Here is a 19,451-nt window from a genome sequence, read left to right on the forward strand (position 1 = left end):
TATATATACACACACACATGCGCGACACACCAAAACTTTTTAGTTTATTAACATACTTGTCTCTTTACGATATATTTTGGTTTTGGATGTTATCAAAATTCAATATATTAGTATGATATCTTTCTTTTTTTGGAAAAAATTTAATTTTTTTTCGATGTGGTTTCGACGCGGTATTGACACATGTAGTCTCATATCAGCATTTCGATGAAAAATGACTAAAATTACCAAAAAAAATTGAAAAATACATGATTAAGATCGAAATTTGATATCATAGAAAACTAAAATAATAAATAATCAAATATACTTGACCAAAATTGTAATTTTCAGTTAAAATTTAAAATAAAAGTGGCACATGAAAAATTCTGTTCTTGACTTGATTTATAATAATAATATCTGAACTCAATATTTTACCTGGACATGCTATTCAATTTTTTTTTTTAAGAATAAAGAACACAATCAGACATGCCGTAAAGTTGTACGTAAACATTTGAAGGAGGATCATTGTTGGGATTGAGAATAAAACAATCAATTCTAATAACTAGAATCTCTTGTTATAAATTATGTACATTAGATAATGTAAAATCATTTTTGAAAATAAAGGGAAATTATTGTTTGTAGGAGCTGTTATCATATATGTCAAATCCTACTCGATCGATCGGAAGTTTAGCTAGATTTGTGATATATGGCGTGATGATTTTACCGTCTAAAAAACCGAGATACACGAGAACATATTCAAAGAAATTAAGTTTATCGATCATACAAACTCACATAATTAAATTTGTGCTAGCCGATAATACAAAGAAATTAAGTTTATATATCGATCATATATACAAACTCCTATGCAACAATTCCCCTCTCCCAACTCAAAAAAAAAAATTTAATTTTGCGATATAATTTTTTAAATGTCTTTTTCGCAATTACAATTTATCAATCGATTAATTTTATTTTTATTATTTCCTTATATGTTGGACATTTAAACATATCAGTTCATCAAGAAAAGTAATACATTGACTTAGGCATGCAGTGTTAGGTTTTGTTTTCAGGTTTTCTAAAACCCATATTCGTGAGTTTCGGAGAAAAGATGTGGGGATGATAACAATTTTTTAAAAGTAACGATTATATTAGAAATACAAACGAGGGAAAATTTTGCTTGTGAGATAAAAAAATCGATATTGTATTTTTCTAATTTTTAGGTATTAAAAGTTGTTGAAGAGAAATAAAATGATTCTATAATTAGGACATATCTCTTTCAATCTTAACAGAATTTTCTTGCAATAACCATAGTATTCGGTGAAAAGGATGTTGAAGAATTTTACAATTTGCAAGGTATGCCAATCATGTCACTTGACTTAAATGCCTTAAAAAAAATAGATATATCATATATTATAATCATATAAAATTTTGTCGCATTTTCGCTCAACATGTAGCTTCATTCAATTTTTTTAATCATAGACATGGCCTGATATATATGATAGAGCTTAGATTAATTGATTCACATGTACAATACAAAAAAATACTACATATTTTAAGCAGAATGCTCACATCCGCAGGAGGCAAATATATTTTATATTATTATAAATATAAAATATCATACAATAATCCGAACTTACTATAAGATTACATTTTATTGAAATAATAAATAAGTTTATCACATTATTAACGATAATTACAACAATGTTCGATTATTGTTAAAAGATATTATTCAAAGTTAAATTCTTAAAATGAGACCTCCAATGTTGAATTCTTAACGTAAAAGACTCAAAAAAATTATGCTAGGGATCCCAATCCTCAGCAAACAAAGTACTAGCTGCCTACCTTTTTCTTTCCATCTAACTTCAACCCTTCTTTATTTAGTTTTTGGATTCCACACTTTCTGATCAAACAATCCAAACTACGGTCAACAATCCAAATAATTTTGGCTCGTGTTCGAGTATATTTTCTTGAACAATATATAATAATCCGACTCAAGGCCACCAAATTGCAGCCCATAGTCAAATTGTTGTATGATCTCCCGTCAATTTTTAAAATTAGGATATTACCCATATTTTAATAATATCAAATTAATTACAAAATAATGATTAAGCTCCAAAGAAAATTTTCACAAAATACAAAAATGTACTAGCACGTAACACATGCGCCAAGAGTACACGTCTAGCATATATTATAGGACCTGTTTGGTTCTTATTAAACTTCAAAATTTTTTCTACAAAATATAAGTTTGTACAAGAACGCAACCCGTATGACCGAACACTAGTTGCTGCTTATTTGGTGTTTTGGCGTCGTAAGAATCGATTTTGAAAATGATTTAAGATAAAAAGTTCAAATCCCAGAAAATAGGCATGATTTCGAATTAATTATTACGATAAATTAATGTTTTGGGCAAATAACTTGCAAATCAGACGATTTAAAAAAAATATTGTAAACTCCCGCATGATGGCTGATAGTATGGTGTCTTTTACCTTTTAAAGGTCTATCCACATGAAAAGTCATTTTTACCCTCAGGAAGTCGACATATTTAACATTTATTATCCATAAATAAATAAATTATACTCACCTTGACTTACTTTAAGTATTTCAGATCAATCGCCCTCGGCTTCGCACCATTATTTAATTACTTTTTAGTCTGAAATTGCACCATTATTTAATTACTTTTTAGTCTGAAATTGCAAATGTTAACAGGGACATATAACTAAAATATTTATTCTGATTTAAAAATTGCTATTATTAATCAAATTTATATTTATATGGGAATCTTAAATGTCCTGATTTTTTTTTTAAATAATAAGCGAAATAATTTTTTTTAATCAATGCTAACTAAAACGTATAATTAAAAATTATTACTCTTTGATATAAAATAAAATTATTCATAATTGTCATATTAAATAATAAAAAGTCATCATACAATTAACTATCTGACATTTCCATTACATACTAAAATAGTATTTCACTTAAAAACAATATTTCAAAATTCATAAACTCAAATTTATTTAATGCGAAAATACTAGAACGACTCGAATAAGTGATTTCCACCACGAACAACCCATCCTCGCCAGCCAGCACCAACTTAGTCATCCTCACCTGCATCAACGAAAACTAACGAGCCATGGAGTCGAAGAATTTGTGTGCTAGCAAGTCCTTCCGGAAATAATAAGTATCATATAATAAAATAATACATACAATAAACATATTTCCTCATACTTCAACACGTAAAAATACATTTTTTTCCTTACCTCATATTTTTATAAACCAATATAAAAGTTAAAAAATCAACATTTTCTTTAATACTTCATCATCCTCGTATCCTCAAATAAAAATATTCAAAAATAATTTTATGAAATGTAACTCATAAATTTTTTTCCCTTCAACATTTATAGTCGTTTAATAAGGCATACAAAGATTCAAGTTTGACATAGTAGGACCGACCCGAAGTTCGGCGTCCAAAGCCCGTAATGGCGTGAATGCATGCTACCCGAAGAAATAGGATTTTCTTTGAAAATACACGCAACTTTTACACCATCAAGAAGAGATATGTTATACTCTCCTACATAATTGGAACGGAGTATAATATACATAATTCGTAAATAAATATTACAAATCAAAATTCAATACAAAATCAAGCATAAATTACACTCTCCATCACATTTTCTCAAAATAAACCTTCAAATCATAGAAAACAAAGGACTCGTCTGAAAAAGCGTCAGCAGAAGAAATCAAACTCATAATAATTGGTCTACATCAATTCAAACATCCAAATTAACCAACCCATATCATCAACGACATGAACTTGCGAAATGCATGCATAAAATCCCCGAATAAAGTGGTTGACATTTTTGGATCAATATTTCACATGATGGTACACATGGACACGGAGGTTGCAATAGCCAGCGCCGCCTCCAATGCTCTAAGTGCTAACCCCCAGTGGTTCTGAAATTCATGTATATTGATATACATACATACATACATACAGTCCAGATTAATTCCATTTTCACATGTTTAGATGTATTAGTTGAGCCACAATTGAAATTCTAGAATATAATTTTCAAAAATAAAAATAAAAATACTGACCCGGTTTGGTGGACGAATAACGGCGTTATGATAATTTGCGACCGGAGGAGGAGGGTTCACAATATATGTATTATAGATAACATTATTTGTATAACTAGGTGCAGGAACTGTCGTAGTATGTGATGTTACTGGAATTTTTTCAAGTCTCTTTGATGGTATTGGACTTGTAGTAGCTTGTGAATGTGATGGCACCGGAATTCTAGCCTGCCAACAAAAATTAAAATTCACAAAATGATACAACATCATCATCAGACTATATATTAGAGTGTGTGTACTTAACAATAATATATACCTGATTTTGTTGATCGTTTTCATTCCTTTGCGTCGGATGCGAATTTTTCATAGCTTCCAACAACGCAAAGTTGTCCAAGAATTGAGCCCGACCATCATGCTTGTGATCACATTTCTTAGAACGATAACAATCGCAGCACAGATTAAACGAGTCTTTAGGGTTTCTGTAGCATTCGACACATGAGAAATATATTCCTAGTATGAAATTATCGCAATTGTCACAGAACGGGCGCCCGCTTTTGTTAATGTAATATGCTGTCATGACCTCGTCGAAATCTAAGGTTCCATTGTCGTCTACGTCTAACTCCCTAAAGAATTTAGGATTCTGCATTCGTGTGTAGCCTTCTTCCTTCATGAATTCCAGGAATTCAGAGAGATCGACCATACCATCTCCATCCATATCCATGGAGTCGAAGAATTTGTGTGCTAAGTCCTGGACTTCTTGGGAGCTTGCAAGGTAATAGGATTTTGCAATCTGCCGGAGTTCTTCCAACTCTTTCTGCATCAATGATTGATAAATTTTGCTTAACAGAAGCGAAGTACTCTGTTAAATTTGAGGTGTAAATCCATTCTAATATAGAATTATGAGCCATTTCTATAACTAACACTTTTATTACTAAAACATACATGCCTCGAGATTAGTGGAGATCTAAAACACACCCATCTTGGACATCATATAATCATATAATCATGTTGATTCCTTATTACTAGATTCACGTGCTTCAAACGACTTGTTGGTAAGTTGATACATCTCACGGTTACTAGACCCGATCTTTGTTATGTGGTACAAAATCTCAGTCAATTCTTACATTCGTCTAAGAAGTCAAGGTTAACTGTTGTCCGAGTTGTGCGTTATCTTAAAATCTACACCTGATTTCGGTATTTTATTGTTTGCTCCCAGTTCTTCATCTTTAACTGTATTTGTTTTTTGTTCCAAATTTTCGAAATTCATCTCCAAAATTCTGCTGCAGTTATCAAAGTTTAGAAAATTATTTATCTCGCTCACATGCTCAGAATCCGATCTCTACCATTCAAAATATGCTTTCATATATTTTGAATAACATATCCAAATTTCAGCCAAATCCAACGGTTATTTTTTGTTTATAGCCTTCGCAAGAAAACTGCTCAGACGAATGTAAGAATTGACATTTTTCGCAATAAAACTGCTCAGATTTTAGGCTGGAACAACATACTTAAGGTTTTTCGTTCATAAACAGGTTAAAAACACAACCAAACCCGATCTCCATAATTCATAAAATAAGGTAAAAAAACGGGTTTGGTTGTGTTTATAGCCTTCTATGATTTCCGAATTCTTCACATTTTCTTCTAGATCTAAGGTAAGTGGGCTTGTTTTAAAATATGTTGTGTATGAATTATTTCATTTTGAAAGTTTCGGTCAAGCATCGTTATGTTTTCGCACTGTAAGGATTCGACTGAATATGAGTGAGAATCCCAATATGTAGAATATGTTTATGGCCCTTACACGGTGGGATTGCAACCGTTATATGGCCTCGCTCCCTTAGAAGAATAAAAATTAGAGAGTGATATTAGTAAATTATGGAAAGTAGAGGAATCTCAGTGCCTTGGCCAAAATTATGCTTATGGTTATGATGATGACATGTTATGAGAATCATATTATGCATTATATGATATGTGATTTTCGAAATTCACGTGTATTTGTTCTGTATGTGCTCGAACGGCCTCTGCTTACTGAATGACGATCATATCACTCACCCCTTACTCTACCATCTCCAGATAAGTCAGAATAGGAAATCGAGGAAGATGAAAAAGACCAGTTTTGGGACTGATATTAAGATGAATCAAGAAGTTTATTTTAGTTTTCAATTAGTAAGTTGTAAGCCCTTCTGTATATTTTTATCTTTTTAAAAATTTACGTTGTAAAGATAATTTTATGATTGATTATGAGTAATAAATTGGTTTTTGATTTATACTGTACTACGAGGATTGTTGTTTTCAATTGTGTTATTGTAAAACAACGCCGGTGTCGACTAACCTCAGTCTCGGGGTGTGACAGTTCCATCTCGAGTTTAGTCATTTTCTCAAAGTTAAAATATGATTTTATTTAATCCTTAACTACAACTTAACATTTTATTTAAAAACAACAATCAAAATGTAATGAAAGTTCAATTGTATATGTATTACCGAGTCTTGGAGCGACATTAAATAAACCACCAAAATTTGATGCAAGCGCCTTCATTTTTAAATAAGTCAATTTTTAAGAGCAACGAGTTAAGCAAATAAATACTGATAAAAAAATTTAAGCAAAGAAATAATTATTGATGTGAAACTATGCAATTCATGTATTATATCACTTTTGGTTGGTGAAAAGATATTAACTGACCTTTCCCTGTTGTCTTTAGACAAACTCTTATGTAAGTCGTCAATTGTACATCCTAAACCCAGTCTAATGAATGATTGTAGATCAGAGGCGTTGACTCCCGACAAATAAGAGCATTTTCTTTTTCAAAATTTCACACATTTTTCTGGATTCCAGAAAAATGAACTTTTACCTTCAAATAAGCTGCAATTAAACTCGTCATGATTTCCCATCAAGTTTATCAATTATTGATTGAATCTGAGTCCCTTTTCCCGTATATTTCTTTCTATGTTTCATTCACCGTATTAGCTCTCTGGATCTAAATAAATGTCCTTCACTTTCATGGAATAAAAGCTAGGTTCACTTTATCACCGACAGTACGATGTAAGAAAAATCTTGTGTACATTCGCACGAGACAATTTTAATGAACCAGTGGATTCCTTCAACTAATCAGTTAGCTGAATCCAATCAACTATATTCATTACGACAGATTTGACATCGACCCTTTATTTCTAGATCCAAAATTTTTCTCAATTGAAAACTAAAAATATGAAATTCATGAAAAATAAGGTAACAAGCTAGCAAGAAAAAGTCCATGAAATATGAGCAAAAACTTCCAAAACATACCTTTCTCCGATCTCGCCGTGCAACGGGGGTGTGGTTTTTCATCACTTTAGCCATAGAATGTTGATCCAAGAAGTTACTCAGCGAGTGGTTATGGCTAAATTCTCCCAGATGGTAGCAAGCACAACACAGACGACACTCGGAATCCAACCCATCTTCCACGCAACGCAAGCAAGAAAAGTAGGCTCCGACGAGCAAATCTCGGCACGCGGCGCATTTATGCAACCCGAGTTTCTTCTCCATGTAGTAAAGACATGTGATCTCATCAAAATCCAGGGCTCCGTCCCCGTTGGCATCCAGTTTTCTAAAGATATTCTCCTCCGAGAGATGTTTCGCAACCACGTTCTTGTATTGTTGGAGGGTGATTTTCCCGTCCCCCTTGATGTCGAATTTGTTGAAGTACTGTTTCACCAGGTCTTTCTCTCCTCTGGTCGCTCTATCGTAGTAGGCTATGGCAGTTGCTCGAATCCCGTCCATTTCTCTCTCAACTCACCCGACGATGCATACAAATATTTCAACTTGAAAACCATTCATTTTTTATATTGTGACACATGCATTTATGAGAAAATAATTTTTTCAAATTTTGTTTTTGGCAAGTTAAGTTTTGGTTTTTTGTTATTTTGGATCAATTTTTAACCTATACATCAAATAAATTAGTAATTTTAGATATTAAGTCAGCATTTTATTAATGTCATGCCAAGACTTCAACGAAACATGAATGAAAACAAAATAATACCCGAACAAATTTTTAAAACTTATTAAACCAAAATCTAGAATAGGAAAACCAATTTTTTTCCCTATAAAATAATACAAGTACATAATAACAGTTGTCAATAAATAGATGCTTACCCGAATTAGGGAGTCCAGGTCATGGCATTTTAAAAACTAAACACGGCTCCACAATGTTAGATTATTTTATATGATTTTATTGTGATCAACTTATTTTATTAAGATAAATATGGAAGAAGTTTCATATTTAAAAGAAGATAAATCAAAAATTTTATATCTATTAAGATGATAAATATTTCGAGATTTAATTTATTATATTCGGGTAAAAATCATCAAGATAAATCACAATCCATTTAAACTTGCTCTAGGATAGTTATAGAACATCTACAAATAATGGCTAGAAGATCATTAAATCAACGAATTTATTCAGTAATACAGTTCCTGTCTTATTACAAAGGAAAACCAAGAACACATGTTTGTGTGTGTAGTTTTCATCGAACAAAAAAAAACTAAATGAAAAATATATTTAGGGAGTTTATATACAAGCAACTATACTCTAACTAACTTTGTACAGCTAGTAAAATTATAATTAAATACACTAGCTCTAAAATGCCCCCTCAAGATGGACTAAAAAGTTCTTGATATATAGCCATCTTGGACATAAAGGAAAAAATCTGAGAAAAAGCCAAAGGTTTAGTATTTATATTCGCCGGTTGAACACAGAAACCAATAACAGAGCGCCTAGTGTCTGGACAAAAAGACCAATCTGCATCACAAAAAGCTCTGAGTTGAATCGAGGAAGAAGAAGAAAAGAAAACACCCTGGCCCGGGCAGACGTTGAGTACTTAAGCAAGTAGTGATGAACTGCTGCCAGATGTGAACTTCTAGGATGTGCAACATATTGGCTAAGCCTATGCACAACATATGTGATGTCAGGACGAGACAAATTAAGGTAGAGAAGGCATCCAACGAGTCTTCGATATTGGGAAGCATCCTCTAAAACATCACCATCGGAGGTAGATAAGTAAGCAGGGGGCGGAGCTACATAGCTCTATACCCAGGCTTTAGCCTGGGTGGTCCAATATTTTTTAAAAAAATTTATATGTAAATTTTGTATAATTTTGAAATAATATGATATTAGCATGGATAGATCAATTTAAAATATTAAAAGATCTGAGAGTTTAAAATTCTAGTTCGGACAGAGCCATATTTTTGGCTCCGCCACTGTAAGTAAGCCATGGAATCCTTGGGAGACACGGTAGATTTACTTGCAAGGAAGCACAACAATTGTAGAGTTTAATGTTGCTGGTATAAGAAAATACTAGCTTGAGAGCGAACAATCAAGTTAAGTCATAATCAATTCAAAATCTCTCGATTATGGTTATAGAACATATAAATAGAGGCTACATAGTCCAGAACTGAAAAAGTACTAAATTAAACAAGACAAATTGACCAAGACTTGGCAAAAAAAGAAAAAAAAATAAAAAACCTAGACAATTATACACCTTACAATTACTTATAATGATAATTTGGAAATAGTATTAATTAAGGGTGACTTAGGAAAATTCCCAAATATTATGCTTCACCCAAGTCAACGTAACCTATTCAAACCACGTGTTCTTAAAAATTTATAATCCTTTAAACTCGATCTATGGTATTAAAAAAAATGTATATATAGTTTTTTTATAAAAGGTTGCTCATTTTTTCATGTTAAGTTTCTCGAAGAAATTTTCTCAATTTTTTTCTTCCACGAACTAGAGATTCTCGTTTTCTAAACAGGAGTTGACGTAGAAATTTGGGCATGCATCGCAGCTAATTCAATGTATTTAAAATAAAAGTAATTATCAATAAAAAAACAATTAATTAATATTTTCTAAAACAATAAAAAAATATATAACATTTTTTCATCTGAAGTATCTCTTATTTTTTAAATAATTAACCAAAATTTCGGAAGAGGACCTTTTTTTAAAATAAGATGGAAAAATATTTATCACCAGCCAACCCTATTCAGATTTACAAAATGGCCAACTCGATTAAAAAAATATCTATAGAAACTGATTTCAATGCATTAGGCTGTAATTGCTCCGATTGGCATCTGCGCGAGCCCAACAAGATAGAAAGGTCCACTCATTTTTAAAGATTTACATGGGATTCTATTGTAATTCGAGTATATCGTCAATTTAGTTGGCAACTAAAATATATCAAACTTTATATATTGGGTCCGTATAATTTATTGAAATATGATCAAAACATATTTTATCAAGAGTTCGAACTCTTGATTCGGTTAGTATATGGTGTTCTCTCGTATTATATAATATATAATATATATTATTTTTATTATTAGAATATGATAGCTTGATGGCATTTATTTTGTTTTCTTAGGGAGGAAATCTTTTACAAAATTATTAAATATAGATACTTACCTTTTTTGTTGAAACCAGTGTTTTTATAACCGGACCGTTAATCAAACCGGTCAAGCCTTAAAAAATGGTTCGACCGAACGGTCGAACCGGATCAATAAAATTAATATTTTATATAATAAATAAAATAGTAAAATATTGATTATTTATGTTTTTATAGTTTTTACTTATTTTTAAGATGAAAATTACAACAAATATCCAAATAAACATCACTTTTCAAATTCAAAAATCCAAATTACACCTAACATATAACCAAATAGTGATGACCAAGTTTAAGTGCCCAAGAAAACATCAAGTTTAATTATACAAAAAAGTAGCAAACATCAAGTTTCTTATACAAAAAAGTATCAAACATCCAGTTTCAACTTTCAAGTTGCATCCTTTGATGCCCACACCGCATCCAATTCTTGAAGTGTTCTTTCGTAGTCATTATCATCTTCATCCTCACCATCCAAAAGTTCTTCCAAGTGCAAAGAAGGTGTTTCTTGCATTTCACCAACACCTTTATCTAAATATTTTTTAAAAAATTAAAATAATACATGTTTAGCAAACAGAAAGCAAAAATTTGTTAAAAATTTTTTCCGGTTTAACCGGATTTTAACCGGTTTTTCCGGTTAAACCTGTTTTTCGGGTTTTTACTTATCTCCGGACCGGTCTGGAGGCCGGTTCGCGGTTGAACAGGTCCGACCGGCCGGTCCGGTCCGGTTTGGAGAACATTGGTTGAAACCCAACTTCGCTCTTATTCGACGCATATTTATAGATTTGATAATTTTTTTTCATGTGTTGCGTGTTTATACAGTTAGAATATTTATTTACATATTATAATTTGTATTATTTTCAAATTAATGATTTTTCATTTTTTTTATTAGTGACTCATTGCACGAGTTGCATGCTTATATAGTTAATTAAAATTTTATTTTATCTAAATATGATTATTTTTGTTATTTTAAAATTAATAATATTTTCATATTGTTTTTTTTTTATCAAGAGTGATAGACTATCTAAACATTTGAAAATATAGATAAAGATAAAATTGAATTTAAAAATATAGGTAAGTAGGAGCATGATTCTAATTTTGAATAAATTTTTACCAAATTAATTAAAAGTTAGTATAATATGATCTTTAATTTTAATTAAATAGATAATAACGTACTTGACACGTGATATGTGCTTAAATATTAATTTTTTATGTATAAAATAATATTTGTGTGAACTTCCAGATGTTATATTAATATTAAAATATAAAATCACAAAATATTTTTATAATACTTTTTATGTTATAGTGATATAATTACTCAAATATAGATAAAAGAAGAAATTATTTATAAGATAAAAAAGGTTTTATGCAAATCTAAAAAGTAATTATATTATATCTTTATAGTCATGAAAAATATCATAGTTGTATTCTAAAAAATTGAATATATACAATTTATTTAAACACTTTTTATATGTTTTTATAGAAATCATTCTGTTAGGATCGATTGAGACGACAAATATTGAGCTACAATAACCTATTAATGCCATAAATATATATATATTCTTCCTATTTTGCGATATTTTATTGGATATAGTGTGGACTAATCATAAATAGATGGATATATTTTAGACATAAATTTCAGAAACCTACGGCGAATCTTTATGAAATAATAATGAAAATTCATGGCAATAATTTAAACATTCAAACAAAGTTTTTTGAAAACTTTTTAAAATTTCTTTCAAATACATTCATGCTAAATTTTTTAGATTTTCTAACAATAATTATTTCAACTTAATTTTTTAATAATTAAAAAAACATATTGCTAGACTATATACTAATACAACAACAACAACATTTTATATTCTTTTAAAATACTAAAATTCTTCAAAGTATCGAAAATGGATAAAAAAAAATATTTTTCATTACTTTAGAAAAGATCTTACTTTTGGATTCAGAAAATATTTTTGAAAAGATATTTAAAAAAAAAGCCAAACGCCCCCTTGTGTTTCCCTTGTATATACGAGCATGAAAATTACCAAAAGGCAGCTGAAAACCAGTGGTCTCCAGCACTCTATGCCGTGACAAAGAGCGTCTCCATATATATATATATACATACAAACACATCCCAGCCCTAACTGTAAAGAATCGCGGTACGCCACAAAGTCTTATACCACTCGTCAAGAGTGCGAGATTTCTCACTGCTGCTTGTAGTGGCAGGCTTTCGAGCGTATGGGCTGCTTGAATATGATAACGAGTGATGAAAAATGGCGAAACTGAATCTGGATTGTGATTAGTTCTGTTGATTCACGCGTAGATCTTGACAATTGGGGTTTTAGATCTGCGTTTTATCTTCTGAATCTGGGTTTTTCTCCATGGCCTCCGCTTTTCCTCTGCCTGTCACTGCTGCCCAGGTCAAGTTTTGAATCTTTCTCTAGGCCGATAAATCGTTTTATTTACATGCAAGTGAATTGATTTTGTTTGCTCATATGTTGTGTATGCATTTATATTTGCTGATATGCTGATTTGAATGTGTCACGGATGGACCAGTTAATTTAGTGAATGGAAACTGGAAAGGAAACTTGGTATTTTTGTGTTGAAATGTGTGAATTCCTACGTCTTACTGCTGTTGTATATGGATATGGGTGGTGGTTCCGCTGCCAATATGCAGCAAAAGAAGCTCTCTGGTGCAACAGTTTATTACAGCGGCTTGTTTGCTTGTATATGTGTCTACTCTTATCAGTAGATATACGTACATGCTTGGTATGCCTTTAGAATGTGTGGATAAACGTAGTTATGTATTGTGCATATGTATCATGTGAATCTTGACTAGTAGTTTAAAAACGTGTGTTCTGGTTTTTGTTGAGTTGTTTCCTTTTTTTGTTACATTTTTTGAGGTATTTCTGGGACCGTCGTGTCTGTGAGTACATGCTTACTGTGTTTATATTCATGGCAAACTGTGCTGTGGACATATACACAGATTTTTATCTATTTTTTTTACAAATTTTGGGGAATCAGCATGTAAATTGATTTCACCTCGAATGATTTTTTTGTACTATTTGGGTTCTACGTATGATTCAATTATAAAAAATAATGCTTCATTTCGGAAATTCATCATCTTCAGGATTATATGGTTATAAGTATCCGGTCTACACATGATGGTAGAATGCTGCATTCCAAGACATAAATTATATTAGCTCTTTCTATGCATCCACAATTTTTCATTACTTGTCATGACATAAGAAAGCAAGGAAATATCATTAATGCTAACTCAACTCCTCTGTATTTGTGTATGATGGACTTTTTTGTTGACACTTTTTACCTTTTCTTGTGAAGGTGGGGACATACTTTGTCGGGCAGTACTATCAGATGCTACAGAACCAGCCAGATTTTGTGCACCAATTTTACAATGATGCCAGCACCATGCTTCGGAATGATGGAAACTCTAGAGAAACTGCTAATACTATGCTGGTAATCCTAGAAAAACCTCTTGCTTGCACATGTGGATTAGTCAGAATGTTTAAATTTTCTTTAATCAATTTATTCCATAAATGTTTAAAATGTGACAGCATAGAATAATCTGCAGCATATGACGGTAATGGCATAATTATTTATCAAGTGATTTTTTATCCAATCACCGTTGGGTCAACCTTGGTTGCTATATTGTCGTAGTTTGTGGTTACACCATTCCAGTCTCTTGGCCATGACAATAATCATAACCTACCTCCTTTTGTATGTGTTTTCTGTCGTGCCTCAATCCTGGATGAAACTGCAAGAACGAAGAACTTTGACTGCTATTTAATATTGATTTTTAGCAATGTAGCGCCCTTACTCGAGCCACTACTAAACAGACTAATAAGCATGCATCATTAAACTTGACAACAACATTTAAACATAGGAAACCAAATAATTTAGTCATCTTATAACCCAAACAAAAACATAATAATAATCTCAGTCTTAATCGTTAATACAACCAAATCAAAATCATAATCATGCAGGAGAATGCGAGAAACCAAATAAAACCTCTACTGGATCATCACCGAAAACACAAATGCTTTAACCACTGCCCTGGTCGTCCGAATCGTCGAACATAAAAGATGTCCCGTGGAATGGGATGTCCAAGATGAAAACAAGGATGTGAGCGACAATCGTCCATTACGAGAATGTACGAATATACAAACTGATATAATGTATCTGAAATGCAATATGCTCAGATATCAAGGATAAGTCCGAAATCTCATTCTCAGTCTAGATGCGCCTGATTGTGTAGTCTCTGATCTATCCTAGGCATGTTTTGACTGTCACACTCATCATCAAGACGTAGAACTACAATGTCCAGGGTCATTAGAGCCCGCGGGTCACGTCGGGCACTATAACTTTCGATACCCAACCGTCCACAATACAGAACAGGGCTATGCGGCCCCAACAAACGAGGTATATCTCAAAAGATATCATTCCAACATAATATGTCATGCATAATATGTCAGAACAGTAAAACATATATTATGCAATATATAAACATGCAGCATATAAGTGTGTACTAAACTTGGATATCTCAGTACATCACGTACCTCACTTCTAAAACTAGATGTTACCAACATACTGAAATCGCTGTCAAGCAAGATTCAGAATCACTAAACACGCTTCAAAGTTCTTCCTAATGATCTTTCAATGTCTATTTAAGGCTTTAGAATTATATCTGCGTCCGTCGTCATCCTGCTGATGACATCTCGATCTGTGTGTGACAGTTTACCAACCTCCCATCGAGTCGACACTAACTCTGAAGCTTTCCGACACTAAACTGCCCTAGAAATTGGCTAGAAAACCTAAGGTATATGGTTAGAACTCGAGAAAGAGAAATTGAGGAAAAACGGTGTAGGAAACAAATGAAATCAGCTTCATTTATAGGCATCTGGACTAGTTCAGAAGATCTGAACTCAATCTTATATGTCACGTATTATAATCTTATTCGTTTAGTTGGATTTCTCGGATAACGTAATCTGAAGTAGATTGAGTGGTCTATTTTAAATTAGGTGGATTCCAACATGATGATACTCAATAAATCAATTTCTGCCTAATTGAAGACTCTTTAATCATGTCTTAGTTACTACTTCATTTAAATAAGGTGGTCACTACAGGCAAATTGATTTGTATGGTTGTAGTTGTTACATTTCAGCATGGTATATTTGATTAATTCAACGCCTCATGATTCACTTTGGTTAGTTCCAATGTAAATTTTCATGATCGTCCTTCATCCTGTTTTATCCTTTGTAAGTAGAACCAGTAAATGTTGGTGATTGAGCTTTTCTTGCCTCACAGAAAATCCACCAACTCATTATGTCACTGAACTATACTGGGATAGAAATTAAGACTGCACATTCTTTAGAATCTTGGAACTGTGGAGTTCTAGTGATGGTTTCTGGTTCGGTGCTTGTAAAAGGCTTCAATGGGAGGAAAAAGTTCGTGGAAACCTTTTTTCTTGCCCCTCAGGAGAAAGGATACTTTGTCTTCAATGACATATTCCACTATGTTGACGAAGAACAGATTCTTCAGCATCCAATTGCTTATTTACCTCAGAGAAATCTTGACTCCAACCTGCATTTGCCAGCTACACTTCGAGAACAAGGTTGTCCTTTTCATTTTGTTCTGTTTTTTAAAACTTGGTTTCCAGTGAAAATGCATTTAGCTGAAAGGAGGAAAAAAACTCTAAAATAAATTTTTTTTGGACTTGACAATGTGGGAGTGGTGCTAAATATTTAGTCCACTTTCTTTATGTGCTAGGGAAATTTAGCGAGTTAGCAGCATGTGCCTCTGTTTATGTCTTTGCACATATAAATGCTAATAAAGTGATTTTCTCCATTCAGTAGATAATATAAAGCTAAATATGGAAAAAACCATGATCCCATTGCTAAATATATGGACTTTGGCCATTTTTGCAGCATCCAATTATGGGTTGGATGGAGATTTTCAGTCTAGGGAGTTTCTGGCGACCGGAAAAATCGAAGAGAATGGCCCTGCCAATAGTCTCAAATATCCAGAAGAACAGCTTCAGCAAGTCCCTGCCTCAGAACAGGTTCTGGAAGATACTTTTGATGTGCAGTTGAATGGTTCACTTCAGGGAACTATGAACTCTGTGCCTGACCATTTATTTTCCCCCGTCGAAGAACCTGTTGTTGAGCCCCAAAAGCATACTTATGCTTCCATAGTACGTGGTCAATAATGAGAACTCACACTTTTTGTGTTGTTCACTGTATTTATATGGCCAGTTTCTCATGAATTGTATCTTTTACTATGGCTCAAAGTTACAGGTTGCGAAAGCGAATGCTGCTCCAGCGGTGCCAATTCCACCATCTTTGAGCAAGCCTGTTTCTCCTTCAGACTTGCGGCACTTACCCGAAGCCACAATCCAACCGTTGGCTGCATCCTCAAACCCACTTGAAAGGTTGGATAGTCTGGAAGAAGTGCAGGTTGTGGAAGATGAAGGTGACTTTCTCCCACTTCTCTGTTATCATGTTCCATTTTCTGGTGATTTAGATTATATTGGATAACTTAAGTAAGGCTGTGTTGGATCATGATCTTTTTTCTTTCTTCGGTTACAGAGGAAAATATGAAAGAAATGTTCTAAAAATATATCAAGTAGTTATATTGGATAATTTACATTCATCTAATCTTTACTTTGTGATAGCCAAATACGTTCAAATAGATGTGAAATTAAGACTGATTTTACATCTGAGGCAAATGTTAATCGAAATCTGATTTATTGATTGCATTTTTCCCATATTTATTTCCCTTATTTTTATGTCCAATATATCAAATGAGATTTTGGCTTTCATGATAAAAGTTTGTTTCTAACCTTTTTTTGTATGCAGTTGAAATAATGTCAGTGTATGTGAGCAATGTTCCGACTACTATGGCTGCTTCTGAAATCGGGGAGGAGTTCAAGAAGTTTGGTAAACTCAAGCCTGATGGTGTGGCCATTAGAACTCGAAAGGTCATTTCTCCTTTTCTCCCTACGCATTAGTTTCTTGTGTTAAACTGCTAAAAATTGCATACCTCCTTTTTATGTAGGATATCGATGCATGCTATGCATTTGTTGAATTTGAAGACGTCTCTGGGGTGCAGAATGCGATTAAGGTTTGGCCAGATTATTCTTTGTATTTTCCATTCCTTGTTGTATCTGATAGGAATTTCTAAACAGAAATTCGGTAGTCCCAATTCCAATATTTTATGTGTCGCTATAATAGCACCTCAGATAAGAGTTAATGCCTCTGAATAAGAAAAGAATTTGACCCCGTAACTTATATCGGTTACTTGCAGGCATCCACAGTTCAGATAGGTGCACATCAGCTCTACATTGAAGAGCGAAGGCCAAATAGAAACAACTTCATTCGAGGGGGAAGTATGTATTCCTGTTTTATGGTTTTGACTTGCATGGATCTATGAAATTTTATGGCATAAGCATTTTTTCCACACTATTCATTGGTAATTTCCTCGGGGTTTTCATTTAATTAAGTCTTGTTGGAAATGATGTTTTCTTTGCCACAAGATAAACCTTCAAGAGGTATAACTGGATGTTGAAAGAATGGCAAAGCTTGAGTTCCGTAAGTTCCTTGCACATGCATGATGTTTCCAAGGGATAACTTATTTATCAATCCTAAATTTGCACAAGCCTTCTTTTTGAGAATCACTCTTCGTCTTGTCTCTAACTGGGCACAAATTTTTTTATTTTCCTCCTTACGACCACTAAAGTGCTGATATAAATAAAGGATACGATAAAATGAATTACTTCTTAAATTCTGCGTATGTTAGAATGGAATGTGAACTTTAGGCTTTAAGCACCTGATTTACTTGCATGAATGAAATGCAGAGACTTGTTGACTTTTGGTTTATTCAACAGTTTTAGCAAGCGGCAAGTAGGTCGTTTTGCAACAACTGTTCAGATTATTTTACCGAACTTAGTTTCAGGGGATGTAAATGAAAATCTGGTTTTCAAAATGAAAGATCTGTTAAATTTTGTTATGCATTAGAAATCATATGTTGCATCTGAGGACACGGAATATCTGATAGCAAGACATCATCGTGGTTGAGTAAATTCGAGCTTTAAATCCTCCTCCCACCCTTACCACTAAAATCGGATGCATCTCACTTGGTTTCTTCTGGTAATCACCTTGACCGTTCTTAAATTCATTCATGGTTGGCTTGTTTTGAACAGGAGCAAGGGGTAGAGGCCGGGTTAGCTACTATATGGAAGGAACAAGGGGACATTTTGGTACTGGCCGAAGTTTTGGCAGAGGGATCACACAAGATGGGACTGAGCGTACTTACAATAGACCACGGGGAAATGGTTTCTATAGGCAGGTACCTCGACAAGAAAGAGCACATTCCACCTATCAGCAAGGAATGGGCATTACTCGGAATGAGGGATAAGTACTTCGATTTGGACAAGGAATTTCGAGGCATGGAGTAATGTTTATTCTCAATAGTTTTTTTTCTTCTTTTCTTCAAAGTTAATGGAAGCATGTCTTAATTAAATGTTCTTGCAGGTAACTAGTCATTACTGATTTTTTTTTTTTTTTTGTATTGGGAATTGACCATAACGCCATTTTTTAGATACCTGAGTAAATTAATGCAGAGGTTTATAATTTTTATGGTTCATATTTATTGTAATTATTATTATTATAAGTTACTCAAATTTTGGCATCCGAATTTGCTATGATGATATGGAGCGACTGTACATGGCATTATTGTTAAAAGGGACCTTTGTTCTCAAATTTCAAGTGTAATCTTTTTTGCAAAAAGTTAGAACTTTTTTAAATACATTAAAGTATTTGGCAGGTGCTTGTCGGAGTTTCTGATCCCACGTTAATCAAAATAGTCCCCACCCCAAAAAAGTAAAATAAAAATAAGTAAATAAATAAACAGGTGTGATGCTTGGTAATTTGCAAGGCTTACGAATTATGATTCTTTAAAATCTAAATTTCTGCGAGATTAAATTAGGCAAAAATATTCA

The 19,451-nt window shown here is 32.8% G+C and overlaps 2 protein-coding genes across 3 annotated transcripts; one reads left to right on the forward strand and one right to left on the reverse strand.

Annotated features, from left to right (window-relative positions):
* Positions 1 to 3,671: 3,671 nt before the first annotated feature.
* Positions 3,672 to 7,844, reverse strand: LOC140966200 (uncharacterized). The gene is made up of 4 exons (XM_073426548.1): positions 7,322 to 7,844; positions 4,358 to 4,855; positions 4,066 to 4,269; positions 3,672 to 3,924 (listed from the first exon to the last, which is right to left on the reverse strand). The coding sequence occupies exons 1-4, from the start codon at positions 7,793 to 7,795 to the stop codon at positions 3,844 to 3,846; spliced, it is 1,257 nt and encodes a 418-aa protein (XP_073282649.1). The 5' UTR covers positions 7,796 to 7,844; the 3' UTR covers positions 3,672 to 3,843.
* A 4,635-nt stretch (positions 7,845 to 12,479) lies between these two features.
* On the forward strand, positions 12,480 to 19,096 carry LOC140966211 (nuclear transport factor 2-like). Of its 2 annotated transcripts, none has more exons than XM_073426559.1 (9): positions 12,480 to 12,855; positions 13,778 to 13,912; positions 15,761 to 16,067; positions 16,381 to 16,646; positions 16,744 to 16,924; positions 17,311 to 17,432; positions 17,510 to 17,575; positions 17,759 to 17,840; positions 18,654 to 19,096. In XM_073426559.1, the coding sequence occupies exons 1-9, from the start codon at positions 12,817 to 12,819 to the stop codon at positions 18,866 to 18,868; spliced, it is 1,413 nt and encodes a 470-aa protein (XP_073282660.1). In that variant the 5' UTR covers positions 12,480 to 12,816; the 3' UTR covers positions 18,869 to 19,096. The 2 variants fall into 2 exon arrangements, with proteins under 2 accessions (XP_073282660.1, XP_073282661.1); XM_073426560.1 differs by having other exon boundaries at positions 16,750 to 16,924.
* Positions 19,097 to 19,451: the final 355 nt, after the last annotated feature.

Source organism: Primulina huaijiensis, unplaced genomic scaffold (genome assembly GCF_012295235.1).
Source record: "Primulina huaijiensis isolate GDHJ02 unplaced genomic scaffold, ASM1229523v2 scaffold20195, whole genome shotgun sequence".
Lineage (NCBI taxonomy): Eukaryota > Viridiplantae > Streptophyta > Magnoliopsida > Lamiales > Gesneriaceae > Primulina > Primulina huaijiensis.